We start from the raw sequence: 26,370 nt of genomic DNA, 5'->3' as shown, positions 1-26,370 counted from the left end.
ATTTCATTTGCAACTAACTGTGCCATTTATTAAAGAGTAGAAGCAGAAATACTATAGATTAATGTTTCCTCTTCCTCTGAGTTGGTTTGTCAGTCTGTCCGTTAGCAACATAACTCGAAAAGTCATGGACCGATTTGAATGAAATCATTACATTTTGGGGCGTGATCCGGCAGGGTGTATTTTGTAGGGACTGAGCTGCTTTGGCAGAGGTCTGCGCTCTCTGAGTGCTTTTCTAGTTTTTACTGTGTCAGCAGCAGTAGGGAAAAGATGCTATTGTGCCTACTGTTGAATAGTTTAATCTAAACAACGACCTCTAGTAGTCATTAAACAAATGCATCATAAAACCAGCTGTACAGCTGTGACCAGGGTAGAAAATCCCATTTTTTTATTGAGACATACCATTCTTGTATGTTCAAGAATGGTAGTGGGTGCTAGATGGCAATTATATGACCTATGAACTATCCTGTCCTATCCTATCCTGACCCATCTATCTTGAAAATGGCTTAAAAAATTCTGCACGGTGGACAAACAGTGAGGGAATAAAAAAACAGTCCGAATTTGACAATATTTGGCTTAATTACAAAATGAATAACTGTTGAGGTCTAAATCAATGAAATAACTGCATAATAAAACAATAAAGCTGAAACATAACATCAGGCTCAAAGTTAAAATAGCCTAAATAAATATATGTATAAATCTCGAGAGTAATAATGTCACAGGAACAATCTAAAATGTGTGGACCAAACCACTGAAAAACAGCTGATATTGTGCCGAAACGAATGTTACCGATCAAAAGTTTGGGGTCACTTAGAAACGTCCTTATTTTTGAAGGAAAGGCACTTTTTTTTCAATGAATATAACTTTGAATGAATCAGAAATACACTCTATACATTGTTAATGTGGTAAACAACTATTGAAACTGTTGAAAACCCTTGTGCGATGATGTTAGCACAGCTGAAAACAGTTTTGCTTGACGAAAAGCAGTTTGGGCAAAATTATTATTTGGAATAAAAATCATTATTTCTAATCTTGTCAATGTCTTGACTATATTTTCTATTCATTTTGCAACTCTTTCGATGAATAAATAAAAGTGTGACTTTTAATGGAAAACACGAAAGAATATGTATAGGTGACCCCAAACTTTTGAACGGTAGGGTACTATTTAAAATCATTAATGTGTGTTCATAATGTCCCAACCAGGACGTTCACCCTTGGAAGTTGCCAACTTAAAACCCTTGGCTGTGGCTGCAGGCACACTGATGTGACACTAGGTGGCGCCCACCACCCACAGAAATTAAACAGGAAACTCTGTGTTGCTGCAGCAGAACAGGACAAGGCCACCCCAAACACTGAGCGCCATCTAGTGGGCAGAAGCAGCAGCAGCCACCTCTTCATGTTACCTGCTGTGTGTATAATGGCAAGGCATCACAGAGAAAACACAGCAACCCACTGATAACATCTGATTTATTTTCTACAATCTCCAAAATCTTATTTAGCTTGCACGCGCAGAAACACACCGTGTATAATCAGCTAAATTAAAGTAAAGCTCTCCAGTTAATTCTGCTTTTTATTAAAACGAACCATGACTTCAGATCATTACAATAATTTATTTCATGGCTGTTAGCAACAAAATGATAATATCACACACATACACAGGTGTACACGTGCTTCGTGCACAGGATCTCTGATCTAATGGTCTGTATGTACGTATGTATTTTCCCCTTCTTTTTCTTTTCTTTTTTTTTTTGGATTACATGAGTATGGCATAATATGGACAAAGTTTTTTTTTTTTTTTTTTTTTTTTGACTACCTTTCACAACAACACTGCATTTTTGACATGATAATACGAGTTCAACCGACAACGCAACAGTTAGCAGGAACAGCATTTTCCTATGTGAATACATTTGTACAAAAGGAATAAACAAACAATACAAGTATCTTTTTTTTTTACGGAATTTGTCTCTCTTTCGATGTGGCAGGCACACCCACACACGCACACACACATGCACGCAAACGTCTATATATATCTTAGTGAGGACACTAGCCCCTTACAGTAAATGCCTAACCCCTAAAACCACGTCTTAATCCTACCATGAAAAAGCACTTTAAAGTTGTGGGGCCCAGACAAAATGTCCTCACAAAGATATTAACACACACACACACACACACACACACACACAGAATGAGTAAAGCACACACACACACACACACACACACACACACACACACACACACACACGCACACACGCCCTCCTCAGAGATTTTTACATCACATTCAGAGCCATTCTGACCAAACTGTCACACACACACACACACACACACACACACACACACACACTGCAGACACAGAGTCGCTGTACTCAAGGACAGGAGGAGTTTATGTACAGGGGTTTTAATTCATAAAATATTGCACTTATTGGCCCATTGCATTTCCACAGCAGCGAAGTGCTGTGGAAAATGCTCCTAAAATCTGTAACATAGAGTGATATATATATTTACACTATCTTATTATATAAATCTACATACAGTACATAAGTCAGGATTGGCTTCATGCATTTTTTTATTTATTATTTTTTTGACTGATGATGGTGCTAAAGGAACAGTAGTGTTTTGGCACTAATCTTTTTTATTATTATTATTATTATTATTATTGTTATTTTTATTCACTGCAGAACTGAAAGGTTTTCTGGATTTTTTTTTCCAAATAATTTTTATTTTACTATATGAACTTATGTTACTGAGACATCAAGAGTTCTTTATATACCTGCCTTAAACTACTATATGTTGTAATTGTGATGTTTTCTAAGCAGCTTCAGGCCTTAGTTTTATAACAAAAACATGAAATTGAAGCATGCCGAGGACTCAAAAATGTTTCTTTTTTTTTTTTTAAATATATGGCTGTTTATTCCATGCCAAAGCTGATTTATATGTCAAGTGCTGTCCTATGTCTTATTTATTCAGTGAAATCGTTGGATCATTTGGAGATTGGAGATATCTTTAGATAAAACAGCACATAATATAACTGATTTTGTTGTTGTTGTTGTTGTTGTCAGCAGCAGCATGCTCATCGCATTAAACTTAACAAGGTCGTGTTAAAGGCTAAGCACATAGAAAGAGTCTGTTTGTTTTTTTTACTTACCGGAGATTTCACACGTCTACAGACAGCAAAAACATGGACTAGTACTTACATCGACGTTAAACATACTGGAATTATTCCAAAAAAGTTGGGGGCTAACAGTGGGATTTTTTACGGGAGGCCGAGTTGGAGATGCTAAAAGGCCACTTTTCATCCAAGGTGGATGATATTTTTTTTCTGTTTTTTTTGTAGATGGCAAAGTTTCACTAATCTGTGACTCAAACACGATACTCACACTCATGCAAACACACGCTCACTCACAAGACCACACACATACCCGTTACACAAAACAAATCCGCTACATCCTATAGTGCACAAAAATCACTGATTTGGCAGCTTTAGGAGAAACTAAAACCTATAAAAGGGTTGGGGGGGAAAAGTACAAAAAATAGACATGAAAGAATTATTAAAGCACTCATTGATTCTATCCCTCATTTTATAGCTATTTTTTTTTTTAGGTCTTAAAAGTGTTACTGTACAGAATGACTGTGAACTACATACAGCCTTATCAAACATACATGGTTTAAAACCATACTAAGCCCAAAAAAAAAAAAATCCTGTAATATTACACATTTTGCCATGTCTGTCTGGTTATTTGCTCTTGATATAAGGTGATAAAGATAATACAACAGCATTTTTTCTTTTGTAATTCTACCGCTAAAGAGGGTTTGTAGTGTAGTCCGGAGAAAAGCAGCACTAGCAGGGTTAATAATGCTGAGGGAGAACAAAACTCACACTTACTAGGAGGCCTGTGCTACCCTCGCTTGGCTTCCTGACATTAGCTACTAACAGTTGCATCCAGGCTGCTGAAGGGGCGGAGCAGTGTCTGTGAGTTTGGCAGTGGGGGCTCCCGTGGTGACGGCCGGATCAGTGTCCAAGCTCTCGGACATCTTGTCGCAAATGAGGTCGACGAGGCGTTCGAAGGTCTGCTTCACGTTGACGTTGTCCTTGGCGCTCGTCTCGAAGAACTCAAAACCTTTCGGGAAGAGGGAGTGCGAGTCAGAGTCAACGTAAGAGCATAACGAGACAGGGACAAGTCTAGTTTAAAAGATAAAAGATATGATAAGAAAACGCCAAAGGGAGAAGGACATGATGCTCTTACCCAGCTGCTCTGCCAGCAGTCTACCACTGTCCACTGAGACCACTCTCTCTTCTTCCATGTCACACTTATTTCCAGCCAGCACCACCTGTGCGTTGTCCCACGAGTAGGTCTTTATCTGGGTCGACCTGCAACGCGATCACAGACAAAGTAAATGCATCCACAGCCACATCATGGTCCACGGACGATTATGAGACACGGTCAGACTTTTTTTTTTTTTGTGCCAATTTTTTGTTGGACACAGGCCGATGGAAAGTGACATGAAAGATGGCAGGAGTGGAAGGACACGATGTGAAAGTTAGCTCGCCAAGTGGAGCGGTCATGAGAATATGATTGTGTAATATTTGAGTCACGGATGTCAGCGGTGGAAAAGTGGGTCAACTTCCACTGTTTGCTGGAATCATTTTGCTACCTCTCTGATGTTGGACATTTTGAAGCCATTTGTTGTTTGTTACAAACAAGGACTGTGGTCTTCACATATATGCCTTCGCCTCGGCTGCAAAACCAATAGGAGGGCAGACATACTGCATTGTGTTTTGTGGAATGGATATTTGAAAGTTTTGATTATGTATATAACAACTACATTTATATCTATCTATAAAGCAAGTTGCATCTGTGTGTCTGTGACTGCCATATCTCGCTGACTGTTACTCAGATCATCCTAAGATTTCGGATATGGGTTGAGCATGGCCCGATGGTTTGCATCCTTGAATTTCAAATTTTTTGGAGTAATTTAAATTTTTTATCAATTTATCACGCTGCACTTTCACTGATTTATCTACGGCTCATCAGCAGCAGCTGCGCTGTCTGGAGCGGGGAGGTGGGAGCGAAGAGACTGTCCTCACGGTGGGTGAGACATTTTGAAAAGGAAGGACGAAGTCGATTCCATTCACCAATACGCGAGCACATATTTATTTTGCATTAGCATGCTACTACTTTGCGGCTAACTTGGCCAACCTGTTTCCAAAGGTAAGCTAGCGAGGTTACGATTAGCATTAGCGAATGGCTAACATGATACAAACACTGTGCAACCTCATTAGGCACAACGCAATTTCTTTTAAATTTTGGATTAGCATTAGCGTAGCTAGCTGTTGTGACTGTCAGCCACGCCAGTGGTGGTGGCAAGAGGTTGCACAGTGTTTGTATTATGTTAGCCTTTACGTTCCTTATCATGCATTAGTGCACTAAAGTTCGTGCACTAGTTCATTTAAAAGTACCAAACAAAAACAATGCAAAAACAAAACAGTTTTTTACAGTGATAAAGGTGTGGGGTTATGTTGTTTACACTGTATATCATAATATGAGTAGTAGATCTCATTCTCTATAATCTCATTCCCATGTTCCCTCTCCCAGAAACATAGCATCTGCTTTCTTTTCATTGTGGTTAAAAAAAAAAAGGTTGACGACCCCTGTTTTAGTTAATTCTTTGCTATGCTATAAATTAGTATAAGGACCCTGAGATTGAATGTGAATGACTGATCATGTTATTCCACAGCAGAGACAATACAATAGTCCCAATGCATGCCTCAGTGACAAATATGTTATATTTTTTAAATTATATGAGGTTTTGCCTCCTCATGTGTGTGTGCGTGCACGTCCATTTTCTCCAGGTTCTCAGGTTTCCACCCACAGTCCAAAAACATGTAGATTTGGGGATTAGGCAAATTGGAATACCCTAAATTAACCACAGGTGTGAGCGTCGCCCTGTGTCAACTGGGATTGGCACCAGTGGCCCCCACGACCCTCAGTTGGTTAAAGCGGTAGAAGATGGATGGATGAGGTTGGTGCTTGAGGTGAGGTTTTTTTTTTTTAACATCCTTTTGCTTGAATATACTGATGTTTCCATAAGATAACAGGACAATTATAACAGAACGTCGTGGATCAGCGGTGTAAACCTCCACAGCCTGCGCTCAGTATTTCGGGAACAAAGTTTTCGTGCAGTTTCTTGCAGCTCGGCTGAAAGTGGGGCAGTGCTCAGTGCCCATGTGCTGAAAGCAGCAAGCCAGCAAGAAAGAGAGGAAGACACAGTGTTGCAGAGAGAGAGAAAGAGTTGAAACAGCATGATGTTGGCACTGCTCTCTGTGTCCAGTTCTGGCTTGTTACCGTATATAATCATGAGCAGATTTCCACCTATGTCACAGATTACTGAGCTTCATAAGCAGGGTGATATGGATCTGTATATGGATTCTTTACCAGAAGTGAATTTAAGGACGTAGACGCCTGATTGTTGTAGTACGAATCACATAATACATAGTACATAATGTACTTTTTTTTAAATGTTAAACTGAGCGTCATATTTCCCCCGTTTAGTGTCTGTCACAGGCAGGAAGTGAACACGTCACAGGCTTAACTCAGCTACAGTCAGGGAAGGAGCTGTTGCCATGGAAACATCTCTTTTTTTTCCCCTCCAACCTTGTCACAACGAACAAGGGAAAGAACGAAAGAACGAAAGAAAGAGGGAATTTAAGCCTCTGGGTACAGAGAGTCTGTCCGTCGTTGTCTGACTGACCGTCTGATAAGTGAGCTCACAGGTTAACTAACCAAGATTTGTCTTTACGGTGATGGGAGCTTAATTGCAGTACATATCAGGATTAATTGTGTGTTCCATGACAGGTGTTTTCTCAGGTGTTCCTGGGCAAAGCAGTCAAAAGTTAGGTAACAGTACAGTGCGAAAATAACCATCTCTATTAAGTCTGCCTGAGTCATATAATCATTTCCTTGAAGCACACAGAGAGAAATGATGATTCAGCAATCTTTCCTCTAAAAAATGCATATTCTGTGCCCCCCCCTTCATTCCTTTGGCCCGGCAGAGGAAGACAAATGTGTAACGGCAGGGGTGTAATTAAAAAAGGGGAAATTGTAGTTTTTCACCCGAGGACCTGTGGACGAATCTCACATACAAGTTTGCCTTGTACTGTTACCGTTTGTTCTAATTGTAGGATAAAGCTTTTCTAACCCAGAAACCTCATTTCTGTGATTGAACACCGCCTAAAAGGACACAAATGCATCATGGCATTTGGTAGTTGGCTCACGGCTGCTGCCGCAGACGCTTGAGTGACACGCAGATGGACCGCGGTCGTGAACTTGACAAGTCTCCAATCGATCCCCGAGAATTACATATACAGTACGTTACATAACAAGCCTGTCAATCTAGAGTTGGAGAGAGAGAGAGGGAGATGGATTGTCAGGATGAGACAGGAAGACGAACCGTGTGGACTTGCAATGTCAACATTTTAAAAAAATGATCTGATGCTCTCACTTGAACGATCGATACAAAGGGCCGTACAGATGATTCCTTTATTCAGAAGTGTCAAAAACAAAGACTCACCAGTCCTGCACGGCACCGAAGGACTCCTCATTGGTGATGTCGTACATTAGGATGAAGCCCATGGCTCCACGGTAGTAGGCAGTGGTGATGGTCCTGTATCGCTCCTGGCCTGCTGTGTCCTACACACACACACACACACACATACATACAGGTAACATGGCTTAATATTAGTGTTAGGCAGCGGACCGATATTTGGGAAAAGCATAGAAGTGCATAACTAATATGCAGCTATTTGTACATGTCAAGAGGTTCTTTGGATTGTTGTTGTGTTCGTAACATTGACATTTTTTTTATGTAATGTGTAATTATGTCCTCGGCTTAGTGGTGCAGCATTTTTCAGAGCTCCGTTTTATGACATGCGTTTCCTCGAAAAAAGGGGCTAAAAATAGGAGCGAAATTGTGTTTAAACACTGGGATCCTGCGTGCCGTTCATGATAAGGCTGAGCAAATTGCACAAAGGGCAAAACAAGCAAGTGATTACGCAGCATTCAGGGGGAGAGGTACAGCACTGCTGTCCACAGATCACCGTGGAAACAAGTGCTCGCTGCACTGCTGCAAGATGTCAATGAAAATGCTAATGGAGCCCAGAACACACAGTTTAAGCTTTTCTATATCGAGTGTCTTCACGTGGAAGGAAAAAACAACGCATTAAGGCAACTTATTGAGATTTAATGCTTAGATGTGTTCTTTTTTTTTTTTTTTTTTCAAGGCATCACAGTATAGTTTCCTGTTCAAATTCATGATGGGGAGGGGGTTTAACATTTTTAAATCATTGTCAAGAGTAAAATAAAACTGAATGCATCAGTTCACTTCTGCTAAAAGAGGCTGTGCCCTGTTGACTGCCCCACCCCTTTCAAAAAGGTGATAAATGGTTTGGTCCACATGGCCACACCTGGCTAAGGCAAGCTAATCAGCATGTTAGCTAAAGCAGCTAATCAGCTGCTGGAAGAGGAAACAACTGTGATGTTTTAATCAAGAAAACAACATTATAAAGTTCCGATAATTGAAAGCAAACAAGGTGAGTGTGACAAACACACTTGTATACCTGTCACTGTTAGCCAGCGAAAGCTAAATATGCAACACATGGCTCTCAGTTTCAGAAACAACCCCAGACAGTTGAGCAACCCCATTCAGTTCCTGGCAACCTGAGTCAAGGTAGGCTACTAATATTACATGTTTACTAGTAACTAATTCACTGTAAATGTACTATCAAAATGCTACCTGTGGTCATGTGCTAACCTCAAAACTGCTCATGTAAAAGCCTTCAAAACGCAAAAGTAGGCGAAGTGAACCCAGAACTGAGAAGAATGAGTCCTATTTTAAGACCATTGTGATGAATGGAATTCATTAAAATATAATCTGCCGTTCTATTTTTCACTTCCATATTGTTAAATATATTAATATCTCTCCCGGAAAGGTGTTTGGAGAGATATTGTACAGACCAGTATTGTCTTTCCGATTGACATGCAAGTGTTCTTTGTAGTTATCCTTCAAGCAAACGTCATACTTAAAACCTCAGTAACACAGTTTGTATATGGTGAGATTTTATACTGTGAAGACTAAAAGCACACATAACGCATCACTTTAATGTGGTATAAACTTGTTTTAGTAGGAACAAGGGCTGAATTATGAGGACAATGTGTGATTGGGATGTTTCTGACATCGTGAGTGCTATTTGATTTGCAAGCTTCACTTTAATATTGCTGCTGTCTGCATGTTTTGATCTGAAAATGATTAAATGGTTAGCCCTCATCGCAACTGTGCCAGAGGATGAGTACACAATCATGTGAAACGCCATTTTCTCTCTCTTTTTGAGACGGTGAAAGTGGCCCACAGAGACTGTTCCCCCTGCTTGGCTCTTGTTAAACAGAAGGTTGACAGGCAGCACAGGATTGTGTTTGCTGCAGTGTTTTTTTTTTTTGTGCTTTGTGCCACTGTGCACATGGCTTCAACAGTGTGCTTATTATAGCCAGAGGACAGCTCTGACCTTCACTCCACAGACAGAACCCATATGAGACAGAGCTCGCAGTCTGCCAAGCTTCTACACACACATATACACACACCAAAGCTAGGACCTTTTGTCAGTTCACAATAACTAAACAGCATGTGTGTTGGGGTCCACCCATGAAGTAGCTGGACGATGTATATTAGCTGCTACTGTGCTCCCATCAGCACTTAGTCACTGTGTAGAGTTCTTTACTTCTTTATTAGGGCCCCAGCAGTGGTGTGAGGACCTATTATTAGAATTCCAAAATGATCGCATTTTTGAGGCATTAAATTTTGATGAAAATGGAAGAAAATTAGTAAGCAAATCAGAACTGGCGAGAATGTTTTTAGAAAATAAGTGGAATATGTGAAAGTAGTACAAAATGGCTCAGTAGTACCTCCGAAGCTAAGTTGCACCAAATTTAACGAAACTTGGTGGAAACATGTCACAGCCCAAGACAAACAAAAAAAAGTCTATTGGGACCATGGCCTCAACTCAACAGGAAGTCGGCCATTTTGAATTTGGTGTCCATCTTGGCCATTTGCAAATCTCGTCTGAGCTATGTTCATTGTAGCAACGTAAACACACCAATTTGTACTAGACAATTTCTACCATTCGCCGCCAAACAGGAAGTGCCCTGTACCTTCGCCCGTACATTGACCGATCTACTCAAAACTTTATACGTGACACGAGAGACTCGGCCAGAAATCATCAGCATATGAAATCTAAGTCAAAATATACGGGATATATTACGGGATAATGTAAGAGCATATATCCAGAAACTGTGGGAGCTTACTAGAATATTTACATCTGTGCTATTCCTACTGTCACCTGTCAAAATGTCTGCCACAAAAAAAGTAGAATGAGGGCATCAAACTAAAATACTGCAGTATTTGTAGCTTCATCTGAAGTAAGTGGATGTGACCTGAAGTACATTATGAACAGCTGAAAGAATACAGATTTCAGCTTGGTGCAGTATCTATGACTCATGTACAGGCCGAGTAGAACATGAATGCATCAGTAATGTGTTGGTGAAATATTGTACAAAGCCCTGCAGCTTAAAGAATCCTGAACAATGCAAATGTGCATTTATGATGATAACAGTGTGTTTGAGCATTGTTTATATCGTTTTTTTTTTTTTAACTGAAATTTGACCTTATTAAACAGGACAAGTAGCCTAATATTGGTTAAGATACAGATAACAAAAATCTAAAAAACTGATTTATGGTGGCGTGTTATTTTTAATAAGTAGGTCCCCATTTAAACGTTTGGGAAACGCTAACAGTGACATGATCAACGAAGAGAAATAAGATAATTAAGAATTTGCAGTATGTTAAATCACAAGGTACTGTTGCAGATCATCAGAAAGATGCTTGAATCTTAGTCTTTTCTAGTATGAAATGTAAGCCTTGTAGATTTTATTGATTTTTGGCGATGCATCCGACAATGACCTTTACATGTCATGGGTTTCCACTTCGTCTCTGTTAAAAGGGAGTTGCACAGGAATAAGAAATTGGAGTCCAGTGGACTGGAGCTTCTAGAAAAGCTTTGATTTATAGTCAAAATGGATGGAAGTGAGCGCTGGAGCGCTTCTTTGTCCAGTAAATAAATATTTACACACTGTACTGTTTCATTTACTTTAGCACAACATGAAACCAATGGTTCATTAACTTGCTTTTATCTCTGATATGACTGGTGTCACTATGACATTAGCCGATAGCCTTGTAGTGTGAGGCCAATTAAAAAACGAGAGGTCAAATACCTTGACACTTCCCTCGTCTTTGCTAATGATGAAAACACGGTCGGCCATTTGACCGTTCAAACTCTCGTTTCCCCCCCGAACCTGCTGGAGCACTTCTGCTTTCTGTTCATGTGATTAGCAAACGCCAAGTGTCTGGGGGAGACACTTGGCTGTGGCAAAAAAGATGGCTACTGTAACGAGAAAGATCAAACCCCGTAAGGCAGAGCTGGCATTTAGTGTAGAGCACAAAAAAAAACGAGAAAGGGGGAAAATTATCCACCCCCCCCCCCCTTTCTCCGAGGTATTTCAAGACTCAACAGCTCAGATTAATTCGTAATTAAACAGCCTCAGATATTCTTCAGTTTCCTACACGTTCTCAGGAAGGTGTTGCTGCTCTCTTTTTCCCTGTGTGTGTGCCAAAGTAACACATACATGTCTCCTGTCAGTTATGCTGAGACTTCCATCTGTCTGCGTGCTCTCATTGTGCAGTCTTAAATCTACGTAGAAAACACGAGGGAGCCTTTGCCAAGGATTTCTATAATTAAGAAAGCTGATGACATGTAAGATATTTTTAAGACTAAGAACGACATCACAAGTCAGGTGACATATTGTGATATGTTGTTACTTTAGTTGTTCAGGTCTCAGTTCAGCAAATTCTGTGTTCCCCCAAAAAATGAGGTCAGCTGACGATATAAATATACTGAATCTCCAGGTCTTTTTAGAGGGAAAAAACCTGGTTATTTGGTGAAATGATTATACAACTGTGGAGTGGAATACATGTGACATTGCATGAGCATTGAATGACTTTCATCAGACTATTTTTGGGAGAGTGTGTGTGTGTAAGTATATATATATATATATATATGTATAACAATGTGCAAAGCTTTTCTGTAAGAGATAAAAAGGGGAGGTGTGTCCGACATACCAAGCAAACACAAGCCACATGCTATAAAAGCCAAAACACTCACTAAAATTGCATTAAAGCACGGATGACCCCGCGCTTGCAGGATGTTTTTATGCAGCCAAACGTGGCTTTCAAGTCCAAACCATGCTGTCACAATCTTTGAACTGTATTGATCAACTGAGAGAGATATGGGCAGGGGTCAAGCGAAGGTGGGCTATGGTTTTAGATTGACAGCCTTTTTATAGACGGGAGTCGTTCATGCAGGAGCTCAAAGATGGAAGAGTACAATAGTAACATGGGGGGGCAGGGCATCACTGAAGAGCCACTTCTCCATTAGAGCCTTTAGGTAGTCCTCTAGGAGCCCTTGTAGGACAGCAGATGTTTTCCAGACACTTAATCATGTTTCCAACATGCAAATGTTCACTATTCAAGTGAAGGAGATGGAAATGTGTGCATAATTAGAACAACAGAGAAACTACGGCCTAAGATTCTGCTATACATTACTTATTATGCTTTATGCAAATCCTATGTGGAGTTGAGCTTTCTAAATGAATTTCTGTGTTATTGTGAAGGGAAATTGGGCTGTTTGAAGCGTCTTTCTCACCCAGATCTGTAGTTTGATCCTCTTGTCGTTCTTGTACACCGTCTTCACTTTGAAGTCGATGCCCACTGTGCTGACAAAGGCCGAAGTGAAGGCGTCGTCGGCGTATCGGAACAGGAAGGACGTTTTACCCACGCTGCTGTTGCCGATGATCAGCAACTTGAACATGTAGTCGAAGTTTTGGTCCCCTCCCTCTCCCTTCCCTTTCGCATCCTGAGTAGCAGCCATCTGCAGAAACAAAACAAAAAGAAGACGATGATGAATAGAATAGATGAAGAGATTCACCTTGATCTGTGAGGTCAGAAAATACTATTTCCTGCCGCTTTACTTACTCTGACATATTTTAAAAAGAGAACTTTACTTAATTGAACAAGGGCCAGGAAGTAAAAGTGAGAGAACAAGCTTAATGTGTGCACACACTGTAGTAGCAGCTTGATGTACAGAGGCCACAGATGAGAGGCGACAGAAGGCTGTGTCAGGAAACTCGGCTTGACCAACACAGCAAGCTGTTGTATTGATGAGTATTAGATAACCAGGGTTTTAAACAGCTGAGTTAGTCTCACTGAAAGGGAATTGATGGTATACCTATAATATAATATGATTCTGTGATTTTTTGTCTTTATTTTCAAAGTGGAAGTATATTATGCAGTATTCAAACCTCACATTTATTTATTTATTTTAGGGTTTTTAGCAAGGAGTAACCGGATCTATCTGCGTCTATATTAAGACTGTTACGCTAGAAAGGACAAGGTAATGTTACACCTTAACGACCGCTCATTCATTGAGTAATACAATGCAAAGCTGTCGACACTCGGCCGACCTGAAGAGGACGAGTGAACGCGCAGGATAAAGAGGGAGCACAGTCCTGTTTTCTCCAAGGTGATTGTTTTTGACAAGGCTTCTGCGTTTATGATGCAAACATTAGCTCTTCCTCTCGCTTCTGCAGTTATATAAAAAAAAAAAAAATGCCGGACCTCCATCCTGCATTAGATGTCCGTCTGCTTCCGTGTATCAGAGAGAGAGAGAAAAAACACTACATCGCTAAAACATCAGTGTAATCCTGACACTGAAACACAATTCTATTTAAACATGTAATCTAAAACAACACAATGTCGCTCATCTGGGAGCTGCATCAGGACGATATAAGACGAGATCTGGGCAGGAGGATTTTTTTTTTTTTTTTTTTTTTTTAAATCTATTGATGAAAATTCTTGCACATCAACTATACATCAACGCGAGGAGAGGACATTGTGTGGACAAACCTGTTTTGAAGGCCTCGGCTCTCTATCTGTATCTGCCCCCTGATTCGCAGAGTATGGTTTTTATATTTGTCGTTGATCTTCGCCCTCTCTCTCTCACACACACATATATACACACACACACACGCACAAACACACACACACTCTCTCTCTCTCTCTCTCTCTCTCACTCTCTGTGGTGTGTCTGTCCGTCTGTCTGCCTCTGTCTTTTGGAGCGCAGAGCAGTTTCAGCACCTGGGAGCTGTCCCCCCCCTCCTCCGCCTCTGATCTGGCACACGCCCCGGAGCTGACGACGATGAGCTCGCGTGAGAGGGAGCACGAGCAACGGAGCGAGTGCGTCGTTGCGTGTGTGTGTGTGTGTCTCTCTGACGTTGTCGTGATGGGGGAGGTCGATGTGAGTTGAAGGGTTGGGGGGGGGGGGGGGTCGAGATGAATGTGGGGGTTGTAGTCTTTCCGCCGAGCAGGAGAACGCCATCAAACGCGCAGATTCGACTACATTACTCAGCATGCAGCGCAATCCCAGCTGTTAACAGCTGCTGATGCTGCTGCTGCTGCTGCTGTGCGCTCTCTCTTATTCCAACCTTAAACATCACCGAGCAGGAAGCCTTTTACTTCAGTGTCCACACACCGCGTCATGACTGCAGTCATGTGACTGTTTTTCCTCTCCCTGTCTTCAGTAAAATCATCTTACCTTCCCATACAGATCCATTCAATCCACGGTGATGTTTCGCCTGCGTTTTCTCCAGAGGTTTACAATAAACTTCCAACAGAGCAGCTGCAGAAATATCTTTTTTTTTTTTTTTTGCCAGGAAGCAAATATAATACCCCTCTCCTTATGCGTCACTTGTGTTAACCACCCCCCCCCCTCCCACCGTCTCCCTGCCCAGGCGACCAGAGTAAACAAAAGAGGCCCGAGTGCCTGGTGATGAATATTATTATTACTGTGGGTCTTTGAGTACAACAGCCACTGCAGGGGGATTCATCTTTGCAATTATAATCTCACTTAGGCAGATCAGACCCAAATTATTAATGTAAAAAAAAACAACTGCAACAAGAAAGTAATGATGATAATAAATGTGCATTTAACGAGATCAAAGTGTTTTTTTTTTTTACAATTAGGCAGCTAAAGTACATAAAACAAGATAACTTTTAATATCACCACTATATCTGACTATGCAGTGAATTACTGCGTCGTGTCCTTTTATTGTCACAATTTACTGTTTTGCAGCATTTTCTGCATAAATATTGGATTTTACTGTGACTTCACAGTGGCTATTACTGTCATTTAACAGTATTTTCCTGTATAAATACAGTATTTAACAATGTACACCACACTTAAAAAAACAGTTACAATAAAAAATAGTGTATTTTTAAGATAAAGGTCTGACAAATCCTGGTGATTGTTTACAGTGTTGATTTACAAAAGGCATCTCAGAGAAGCTTTTTTTTTTCAGAAGTAATTTGAAAAGATGCCACTGATCAAACCAAGTTAATTATTCAGGAAATTAGGGGGGGAGGAAAAAAAGGCTTAAATCATTATTATGATTAGTTTTATACCTGAAGGAAACATTGTGTATAATAAAATAATCCACCATGATGAGAAGAACAAGCACACTGTCACAATCTGCTGCTGCTGCACAACTGTGTGATCTACAACAACTTGGATGTGAATCCTGCAGACATTTGATTGGCTGTGTGTGGAGTGTGGGGGGCGGGGTTTGCTGCTGACTGACTGAGCTTTCTGTGCAGAGCTGCCGAGTGAGTGCGCATGCGCCATAGACACAGAAACGGTGGGTGGGTCAGGATCAGGAGGTTGCACACAGTTTCAGTTTGTGTTTTTGTTGCCACTTCAAAGCTTCGACATCGACCTATTTATATATATATATTTTTTCCTTATGATAACTTTCATTATCTGCTGTTTCGTTTACTTTACTATATTATGAGCCAATTTCGTTTGTCTGCATCAGTTCTGCTTTTGTCCCCTCATACTGCTGCTGCACCTCCTCTTTGAGAATGACAGTAAAGAGCTCTAATGTCTCTGATCATAAACTGCTGCTTGTCAGAACATGATCCATGTGTTGTAAACACAAACTTCTAGAAGGTTTGTGCACGAGGAGTCCTCAGTAGCACCACCTGCTGTTGGAAAAGTGCGTTCTGCTTGTGTGTAATACTTCGATCTTGACCTTCTGGTAATCATTAACAGAGAAATATTGTTCCTTTATGACCCTACAGACTACATTTGTTTACAGAGTTATTTTTATCCTGCTGCACTGTAAACTGTATTTAAATGTCTACATTAATTCTAGCATTCTAGCTGTTTAAACACATATTCAAGCTTTCAGTTAAAGGTCCAGTATGTGACATGGTTTAACGGCAGAAATTGTGTTGAGAAAGTATGTTTTTATACGTGTATATTTGCTTTAAAATGAAAATAGTTTGGGTTTTGTCGCCTATGAATGAGTCATTTTTAACCCAGTGTGTGACAAATATTGTTGTAGAAATAAACAAGTCCAAACATGGCACATTGCGTTAGCCTAATAGCATAGTTGCTTAAGTCATATTTGAACGTTTTCGGAAAACAAGAAAAAACGTTTTTTAGGAAGCACATTGGTAAAGTTAGGCAGATATCCCAATTACCAAAAAAATTACTTAGGCAATTAAGACTTTTGGATTTTATATTTTTATCTGTCCAGTATCCAATACAGTGATTTTCCCTAACAGTATTAGAGACCATTAAACGTCACTAACTCTTCCACACTGGACCTTTAATAATAGTATTTCTAACCATCAGATTTGCCCTTGACCTCCGTATCTTAAGAACTTTACATATCTTTATTTGCTGTATTTTATTATAGCATGTATTGGAGTGTATAATGTAGGACAGTATTGAGTTAAATCTGCAAGACCATGGCGGCATCCTCCTCAACAACAGGCCCGATCCTGTATTTTCAGCCTGCACAGGTGCTCTGTTCTCAGGACTCTACGGAGTCTGGAGTCTCTTTGCAGTGCCTGGCTTTCGCAAAATCCCGTGGAGGCTCAAGGTGCCTAAAACTTTATTTCTTTTTATTTCTTTATTATATGTGTGTATGTGTTTATTATATTATATTTGTGTGATTTGTGTGTTTTTAATGGGTACCATTTAACGCACCATCTTCTACGTTACATTGATCTAATGTGCATTTTGTGCAAATGTTCTGTTTTTTGGTAATGATAAATACATTTGTTTCACGTGAGAATGTGTCATTTTAAAGCAAAAATAGACTGTAAAGAAAATGTTCATCCTCTGCTTTGTGTATTCTGACCTGTTGGCTATATTTAGAAGTGGAAGTAAACATTAGCACACATCAAAACCAGTTTACTCTAGCTAGGAATACAAGCGAGGGCTATATTTGTCATTCAGACATATTGTTGCACTGAGAGTAGGAGATCAGATGCACTGTTATAGTCAAAGCACTTAATGGGATTAACCGATGTAAACAGATGTAAAACATATCCAGAGATAGATGTTCAGATCTTACTGTAGTATTTACGCTATTAGTCTTTTTTTCAGTCGAAGATAATATGCTTAATATCAGAGATTGTGAAAGACAATTTGCTATAATATAATAATTGTGTACCACCTGTCACAAGTATTGACTTATTGTGCGTTTGTTCTATGGTCCAGGTGCCTTATTTGCCCTCCAGTCAAAACCAGACACTGAACACTATGAAGCTGCTTGAAGGAAAAACGGGTCGCTTGGTCGATCTGGGATCAGGAGACGGAAGACTGGTTAGTGAGTTATACCAAGACCCACTTTTTAAAGATATGTAAATTGTGATAAGAGCAAATGTCAGAATATTTTTTACTGCAATTCCATTAAGTTAGAGACTAACGTACAGTAGCTAAGTGATAGAGCTTAGTATTTGATTCCCATCTCTGCTAGTCTACATGCCGATGTGTCCTTGGACCAAGACACTTAACCCAGCGTTGCCGGTAGAATTTGAATGGTATGAAAGATGAGTCGTTATGTAAATACACATTATTTATCATTTAAACACACTCAGTATTATTTTACAGGTAAATCGGATGTTTTCAAGAGATGTGATTGACAAATGAATACATTTTTTCTTTTTTTATGCATATGCTGTAATATGCTGTGTACTCTGCCACTCGCAGGTGTTTGCAGCCTCCTCTGCTGGTTTCCACTGCACAGGCTTTGAGATCAACTCTTTATTAGTGGCCTATGCCAGGAGCAAGGCTCTCTGGACAGGTGTTCCCCCCAGTCAAGCAACCTTTGTCAAAAAAGACTTTTGGAAGGTGAGAGCTAAAATGAATTTTTTTGCTGTCCTTAATCCTGATCAAAGTCGTTTCTTGATCACGTTTCTCTTCTTTCACAGACTGATTTATCTTCAAACAACAATGTGACGGCTTTCCTCGCTCCAGGAGTGGTGAGTTTTCCCCCTTCTCTTTATCTCCCCCTCTCACTTAAAGCTGAATGAATCACACTGCACAAAGCATATAACTGCTATTTCAGCCTTTTCTGACCTCTTTACAGATGGGAGAGCTCGGCGAAAAAAGCTGTTGAAAGAGCTTCCGGACAATGCGCACGTGATCACGTGTCGTTTTCCTTTCCGCGGGCTCCGGTCTTGACCAGACTTTTGCTTACGACATCGACGCCGTGAGCTTGCACCTAAGAATTGGTGTGAGCGCAAGGTTGAAGAGTGGTGTGACAAATCACAGTCGTACTGGATTATTTTTAAACCCTGATCTGTTGTTTTCACAAACACACAAACCCCCCCAGACACAGGAAATGAAGAAAAAGGTGAGGTATAAAGTCATATCAAAGGGAAAGAAGAATTTATGATTTCTAGTATCCCTGATAATGAGTGACGCTTTAGAAATTATATCTTGAATATTGCAAGGAGTATTCAACAAGATCTCACCTAGACCTAATCAGTCTTTGGGCTGATCACATGTGCTTAAGATGATGCTTTGTGGCTCTGTTTTGTAAGAACTTTATTAACATTTATGCGTCTCATTAGAAGGTTTACATGGAGGACTGTGTGTTTTTTTCTTGTAGTTTTGATTCATACATCGTAAAAGCACTATATGGATCTCTGATGGGATGCTTCAGGTGATTTTCCTTCTATGCATGCATAGCCACCTCATGGATGTTAGAATTTAGATGTTGGAACAATTTCAATTCAAATAGTTTTCTCGAAAATAGACCAAATCTGTGTTATAGCATCTCCGGGTGACGATTACCTCTCTCTTAGTTTAATAGGCCACCATCACACGTATAATTGCCTCTGTGGTCACACTTAACAGCCTCAAATGTTGGTGTGGTGCTGCGATTTACACCCAGCAGCCACTTAATTAGGCGCGTCTATTCAACTGCTTAATCATGGCCAATCACATGGCAACACTGACTTTGAAGTGGCATGTAGTAACTCACTGAGGTGTCCTGTGGACCTAATAAAGCGGCCGGTGAGTGCATCGGCAGCACTGTATCCTCCATTGATATCCAAAATTTCCACCTGAGGGTGCTGGTGCTCTAAAGTGAGTTTGGTGCAAGAACAGCAGAGGACATGTACCTGAGTGGAATACAGAGAGAGTATTTCCTCTGCCTCGTGGATATGTCGTCAGTCAAATGCACCAAACTTTCAATTCTGCGAACTAGGTTTTGCACAACATTTAAAAAGGTCCATGAAACTGAGTCCTGAGTTCCATGAACAAATATGGTAAAGAATATATATGTGTTTATTATTATTATGATGCAAACAGTCTTGAATACATGAATTATAGAGAATAACATGAACTTCACACTTGATTACACGTCATGTCATCAACACCAGTGGACATGCAAGGGTTTGTCAATATCAGGCAGAACTCATTCTCTCATTTCACTTCGTGACGTCAGAGAGAGAGGGCGGCAGACAAACGGGTGAGGGAGGGAGTGAGGGAGGCTGCCACAGTATAAAGGCTCTCAGACGGAGTCTCCGGATCTCATTCTGAGTCCAAACTAACAGAGAACATCTGATGGAAGTACAGAGAAGTGTCGAGTCCCAACAAACCACCACCACCAGCAGCAGCATGTGCGAGTCCTCGCAGAGATCCTGCGAGCCTCGCCGAAAGAGAGTGGATGAGCGCAGCGCGCCCTCGGAGATGTCCAGGATTATCACCGATCCTGCCACGGGGAAGTGCTACTGCCGTGGAAAAGTTTTGGGAAAGGTAGCGCTTTGTAGCCCGCTTTGTTAATCTGTTGACGACTTTCTGGATTTGACCCTTTTTAGAAGAACAACAAAGCAAACAGGTTTTTTTCATTAACAGATATTCTTCTTTCCAGGGAGGGTTCGCTAAATGCTACGAGATGACCGACCTCTCCAACAGCAAAGTTTACGCAGCCAAAATCATTCCACACGCGCGCGTCTCCAAACCTCACCAACGGGAGAAGGTAAGCGCGCATGCAGCCGCCTGTGCCAGTGCCTGTGCGTACTGGGATTTAACTGAGGTACACACAGTCTTCAGTGTCACTGACCTTTTTTTTTTGTCTTTCCCCCTTTAACTAGATTGACAGAGAAATTGAGCTGCACAGAGCGCTGCACCATAAGCACATAGTGCACTTTTATCACTATTTTGAGGACAAGGAGAACATCTACATCCTGTTGGAATACTGTAGTAGAAAAGTAAGTAATATTTACCACATATGCTTTTGATTAATGTACCTTATTCTTACCGGTGCATCTGCATTGCACCCAAAATCAGTGAGGGAGCACAGTCTGCTCCTACCAGCATTGTGTGTTAAATACATTTTGATGTAAAATGTGTTCTGTAATACTGACGTCTTCTTTTTGTTTATCTTTTGCAGTCGTTAGCCCATATCCTTAAGGTTCGTAAGGTGCTCACCGAGCCCGAGGTGCGTTATTATCTGAGGCAGATCGTGTCTGGTCTGAAGTACCTGCACGAACAGGAAATCCTTCACAGAGACCTTAAACTTGGTAAGTGCTCCTCTTGCAGCGGTGACACACTACAGTACCGAGACATTTTTTGCACGATTAATACGGCATTCTCCGTGAGCATATCAATCTTTGATGCCAGCCCACTTTGTCCTCTAGTTTTTTTTTGTTTTTTTTTTTTCATTAAATCAACTCCTCAGCCTTTGATCCTCAGTCGAGTATCAGGTGCTCATCTTCTCGTTTCCTCTGGTCCCCACAGGTAACTTCTTTGTGAGCGAGTCCATGGAGCTGAAGGTCGGGGACTTTGGTCTGGCTGCCAAGTTGGAGCCAGCAGGAAACAGGAGGAAGACGATCTGTGGAACTCCCAACTACCTGTCCCCCGAGGTGCTAAACAAGCAGGGCCACGGCTGTGAATCAGACGTTTGGGCCCTCGGCTGTGTAATGTGAGTCGGATAACCATAAATTCATCATTAGGGGAACTTCAAAGGGTTCAATGATGGGAGACTAATATGAATTTTTTATGAAGTTCATTATATTTTTACTGACCAAAATGAGCTCACGTCGTTCTGTTCCGTTTCAGGTACACCATGTTGTTGGGCAGACCGCCGTTCGAAACCACCAACCTCAAGGAAACGTACAGGTGTATTCGAGAGGCTCGGTACTCCCTGCCCTCGTCCCTGTCGCCACAGGCTAAGCAGTTAATTGCCAGCCTGCTCGCCAAGACCCCCGAGGACAGACCCAACCTGGATCTCATTCTGAGGCACGACTTCTTTACGCAGGTTAGGCGACACACTCTCTCTCTCCTCTCCGTTTGTCCGTCCCGCTCGCGTCGCTCCGTCTGAACAGCAGTGTGTAGGAGTGTGACAGTGACCACCGGCCACACACTGACCCACTTTCGTTTCTAAACAGGGCTTCAGTCCAGAGCGTCTGCCGGCTAGCTGCTGCCATTCAGCTCCAGATTTCCACGTCTCCAGTCCAGCCAAGAGCTTCTTCAAGAAAGCTGCTGCCGCACTCTTTGGAGGGAAGAGAGACAAGGTCAAATACTACGAAACACTGAGTGAGTATTGGAGCCACCCATTAGCGCTTATGCACCACTTAAATCACCACTTACCACATTTGATTTGGCACTGGCTCTGATGAAGTGTAGTCAGCTGCTGTCCACGCTCTGATTTTTGTGCTATTATTGCCTTTGACAGATAAGTTAACCAAAGAGGAAGAGGAGATTTACAAACTGCAGCACGACCTGGAGAGAAGTGTCATCAGCCAGCAACAGAGCAAAAATATTTCTGAGGTAAGAGATAATTCATTCAGCACCAAACATTATATATACAATAATAAGGTGACGTCTTTTATTCAGGCACTCAGTGGATAGATTTGCTGTATGTATGTACATTCTAATGAGTCACTCTTGTGCTATACTGAAATTTTGAATGAAACAGGCACTTATTTATAACCTTTAAGTCTACCACTTTGCATCTGTGGGTAACCAATGAGTCACAGTCGGAAGAGATGATCTAAACGCACAGACTCTAAATCCTGTCGTCACTGATTCTCACCTTCCAGAATGGAAGTCTACTTCCGCCATCTGCAGAGAGCCCCGTTGCCTTGGCAACAGAGAGCCAGTCTCCGGCTACGCAAGACACCATCCGTCTGATTGTAAGGGGAAGTCTGGGGAGCTGCAGCAGCAGCAGTGAATGTGAGTTTGCCACCCTCGGTCCTCACGTACGCACTCGCAGGCAAACGATGACAAGTGTTATGTGAACGGATCTTATGTAATCCTTATGTGAGCGTAAATAACACATGAATTATAGAGTGATTTGATATAAGGTCTAGGCCACAGAGTGATATCTGTTTTGTTTTTTTAAATTAAAGGTCTGGAAGACAACACAACAGGCAGTGTGGCCGAGACTGTTGCAAGCGTGTTGAGGGGATGTTTGGAGAATATGCCTAAAGGTGAGTCAGTTTGTTGAAAAAAAAAAAAAAATCATGACTCATGCATATTAAAGATAATTAAATCTTAAATCACAAAGCTGCACCTCTGTATTTTGCCATAAAATAGCTACACTGACAGAAATGCAGTTGAAACCAGCCATGAAAAACACACCTTTTTTTTTCCAACACACCCAAACTTCCTAAAACAGTATGGTTAATAGTGACACGAGTTTCTGTGAAACTATGCCAATTATATAAACCTCTTTAAGTTGTGTTCTAATCCTCCTTTTGTGTTTGTCGCCCCGCAGCAGACGACGTTCCTCAGGGCTCGACGAGCTGTAGCCTTCAGTGGGTGACGAAATGGGTGGACTACTCCAACAAGTACGGCTTTGGCTACCAGTTGTCTGATCACACCGTGGGAGTTCTCTTCAACAATGGCACTCACATGAGCCTCCTGCCCGACAGAAAGTACGCACCGTCCCGTGCTTTGATAACACTCCACCTTCTCATTAAACGTTATTAATCATCATATTTAATGGAGACTGCTTGTTTAAGCTTGCAGTGTTACATAATATCACATTTTGGGAAAGCTGTTTTATATTACATTATATAAAGATGATCTGTGTACTTTGTTTTGTTTGATTGGATTCCCAACTCTATCCCCTTTACATTTTCAGGACCATCCATTATTATGCAGAGATGGGCCAATGCTCCGTTTTCCCCACCTGTGAGGTTCCGGAACACTTTGTTGGCCAAGTGACTGTACTCAAGTACTTTTCTCACTACATGGAGGAAAACCTCATGGATGTAAGTAAATATCTCTGCTCTATATCATCCATTATGTTGTCGTTGTTTTGGTTTTGTTTGTCTTTCAACCCCCCCCTGGAGCACATTTGAAGTGGCATCTTTCAAGTTGCGGCCTGTCTAAATCTCACGTGTGCCTCTTCTGCTTTCTCAGGGCGGGGATTTGGGTAGCATGACAGACGCACACATGCCCAGACTCTACCTGCTGCAATGGCTCAAGTCCGACCGCGCCCTCATGATGCTCTTTAACGATGGCACATTCCAGGTAAACACACGCACCATCATCGAAAACAGTGCCGTTGCTGGGTTTGCTTTGAGAAAGATTGATCAAAGATTCCCGGAGAGCAAAGTAATTTAAAAAATACGTGTCTCTCTCCACAGGTCAACTTTTACCACGACCACACTAAAATCATCCTGTCCTGCCAGCAGGACGAGTACATGCTGACGTACATCAACGAAGACCGCGTCTCGAAAACCTTCAAGCTCAGCTCCCTGCTGACGTGCGGCTGCCCCAGCGATCTGCGCGATCGCATGGTGTACTCGCTCAACATGCTGCTGCAGAGGTGCAGCTAAGAACAAACAAAGGGCACGTCCCGGAAAACGGCACGAAATGATGACGCTCAATCCGACGCACTGTGCTGCTGCTACGACGGCGCCCGCCAGTGGAGCGATGATGAAGACGTGGGATCTGTTAAGACCAGGCGGACCAAAGATGAACTTGTGCTAAGTAAATGAATATTCCCCTCCGCTGCTGCACCTTTGTGACTCAGCAGAGGTGCAGGGGGGGGCGGAGAGAAAAAAAAGAAAAGAAAACGATAGACTGAAAGGAATAGAGATAAAGAAATGTAGCACAATAACTGTGGATTGAAAAGGGCTGATTTTGTTTTTGTCAATTGTTCTACGAGAGGAAGGGCTGAGTTATGTTGGTACGAATGTGAACCCCAGATGTTTGTGGTCGGGGGGTGGAAAGAGGGATAATTGGAAAGTAAAGGCAAAAGCTGGGCTGGCACCAGCGTAATCATGCACAGAGGTATAGTAAAAGGTGTTTTATAGAGGACGTCCAAGTTAGAGAGTAACGAGACCAGAGTTGGACTGTGGAATATTGTAAATGATGTACAGTGTATGTGTGGATGCTCCAGAGCTTAGCTGTTTATGTGCGAGTGGGAAATATCACACACATTTTTTTCAATACTGTGATTTGTTCTGCTCACTGACAGATGGACTCAGTACACTGAGAGGGTAAAATGTGAGGGGGGGGGGAGATTACATTGTAAAAAAACAAAACAAAAAAACAGTGTCAGACATCCTCTAAGGATTCCTTAAGAGCCATGATAACCTTGATCGAAAAATGTCCTAAATTATTGTGTTTTCAAGGGTGCAGTATTTATTTATTTAATAATAAAGCATTTTTTCTACAAAAAAAAAAATCCTTTTGTGTATTTTCTGAATAAGCCCTAAAAATGTACTGTGTGCAGAGTGGTGCAAATGAGTTTTTAACTAAAGCATAATGACCTTACTGTATCTCCACACTGGGGCCAAATCAAAGCAAGCATCTCATCCGAACAACTTTGCAACAGGAAATGAGCACAGATCGACATGGATACGTGATAGACATGTTTACAGTAAAGTGTGTTTATGTTCTGGTTCAAGAGTTTTCTCCACAATCGTCTTCACATACAAACAAGGTCTCTGACCATCAAACAACAAAAGCAGAGAGCGAGAGAGAGAAACGGGGGGGAAATTGCAGGGAAAGGACAGACGACACTAACAACGCACAGGTCGGAAAAGAAAAACAGACCAATATAAAATAAAATGTCAGACCCTTGGTTGGTCTTCTTCATATGTCACCAGTTGCGTCAGAGCTTTTGAGTCAAAGTGACTACAGTCACTTTTGGATGTCTTCACATTCCCCCGATTGTAACCATGGAAACAAGCAACCACTACCCAATTTGGTAAGTCGGAAATCATTGAAGTCTGTATAAAAATACATGTGACGTGGCTCCTCTTTGCTGAAGTCAAACTACAATCCTGACATCACCTTGAATCAGAAAAAAAAAAAGTATCTTTTCTCTCTTCAGCACATGAGTATTTGATCATTCTGTTCAACGCCTTATGTGCTGTATGGAACTTGGATGTTTGAGTCATCCTTTTAGTTGTTCACTCCAGAATATCCGTGCTTTCCGTGGTTCAATAATAAATGCCTCATGCATAAACATACCCACTCAGACTGATGCACCTCGTGCAGGAAGTAGCCTACAATAGGAAGTACGGCAGGAATTATTCATGACGACACCTCTGGGTCTGAGTGAAGGGGGTTCGGCAGTAATGGTGCTTCAGCTTCAGTGGGACGGAGATAGATGGTGTTGTTGATGTGAAGTTTTTTTGGCCTTCGAGGGCATTCTTTTTTCTTTTTTTTTTTAACTCGTGTTCCTAACATCGGAAAAAAGGAGTGCAGCATATCTACTGGATGGGTTGAAACAAAGGATTGAGTTGGTTTGGGTGGAAAAGGTATGTAAGAGTTTGGCCCCGTCCCATTTCTCCCCCTTAAAATTTCCACTTGGTTTGAAGTGCCCTCAACTGTAAATTCCCCTCGATGATGGAAGTAGCTTCCCTATGGAATTGGGACACACCACTATATGCAAA

At 41.4% G+C, this 26,370-nt stretch overlaps 3 protein-coding genes across 3 annotated transcripts; 2 read left to right on the top strand and 1 right to left on the bottom strand.

The window, feature by feature from the left end:
* Nucleotides 1-3,921: 3,921 nt before the first annotated feature.
* On the bottom strand, nucleotides 3,922-13,024 carry rab3c (RAB3C, member RAS oncogene family; the record flags this gene model as incomplete). Its single annotated transcript, XM_083905383.1, has 4 exons — nucleotides 3,922-4,112; nucleotides 4,239-4,363; nucleotides 7,564-7,682; nucleotides 12,800-13,024. The coding sequence occupies 4 exons, from the start codon at nucleotides 13,022-13,024 to the stop codon at nucleotides 3,922-3,924; spliced, it is 660 nt and encodes a 219-aa protein (XP_083761509.1).
* Nucleotides 13,025-14,434: 1,410 nt separating this feature from the next.
* On the top strand, nucleotides 14,435-20,015 carry LOC310940232 (adenine nucleotide translocase lysine N-methyltransferase; the record flags this gene model as incomplete). The annotated part of the gene is given in 9 exon segments (XM_083905163.1): nucleotides 14,435-14,449; nucleotides 16,935-17,096; nucleotides 17,720-17,824; nucleotides 18,212-18,352; nucleotides 18,433-18,483; nucleotides 18,591-18,608; nucleotides 18,611-18,666; nucleotides 18,668-18,737; nucleotides 19,956-20,015. Coding segments are annotated over 9 exon segments (678 nt in total).
* Nucleotides 20,016-20,068: 53 nt separating this feature from the next.
* Nucleotides 20,069-24,938, top strand: plk2b (polo-like kinase 2b). Its single transcript, XM_083905445.1, has 14 exons — nucleotides 20,069-20,266; nucleotides 20,382-20,489; nucleotides 20,605-20,721; nucleotides 20,904-21,033; nucleotides 21,251-21,434; nucleotides 21,572-21,770; nucleotides 21,901-22,048; nucleotides 22,188-22,282; nucleotides 22,555-22,687; nucleotides 22,864-22,944; nucleotides 23,232-23,391; nucleotides 23,601-23,730; nucleotides 23,882-23,992; nucleotides 24,109-24,938. The coding sequence occupies exons 1-14, from the start codon at nucleotides 20,075-20,077 to the stop codon at nucleotides 24,298-24,300; spliced, it is 1,980 nt and encodes a 659-aa protein (XP_083761571.1). The 5' UTR covers nucleotides 20,069-20,074; the 3' UTR covers nucleotides 24,301-24,938.
* The last annotated feature ends 1,432 nt before the right edge of the window (nucleotides 24,939-26,370 follow it).

The sequence above is a fragment of the Microchirus variegatus genome, assembly GCF_963457635.1.
Source record: "Microchirus variegatus genome assembly, chromosome: 18".
NCBI classification, from domain to species: Eukaryota; Metazoa; Chordata; class Actinopteri; order Pleuronectiformes; family Soleidae; genus Microchirus; species Microchirus variegatus.
Note: the sequence above shows the minus strand (reverse complement) of the source record. Positions and strands in the feature narration are given on the sequence as shown.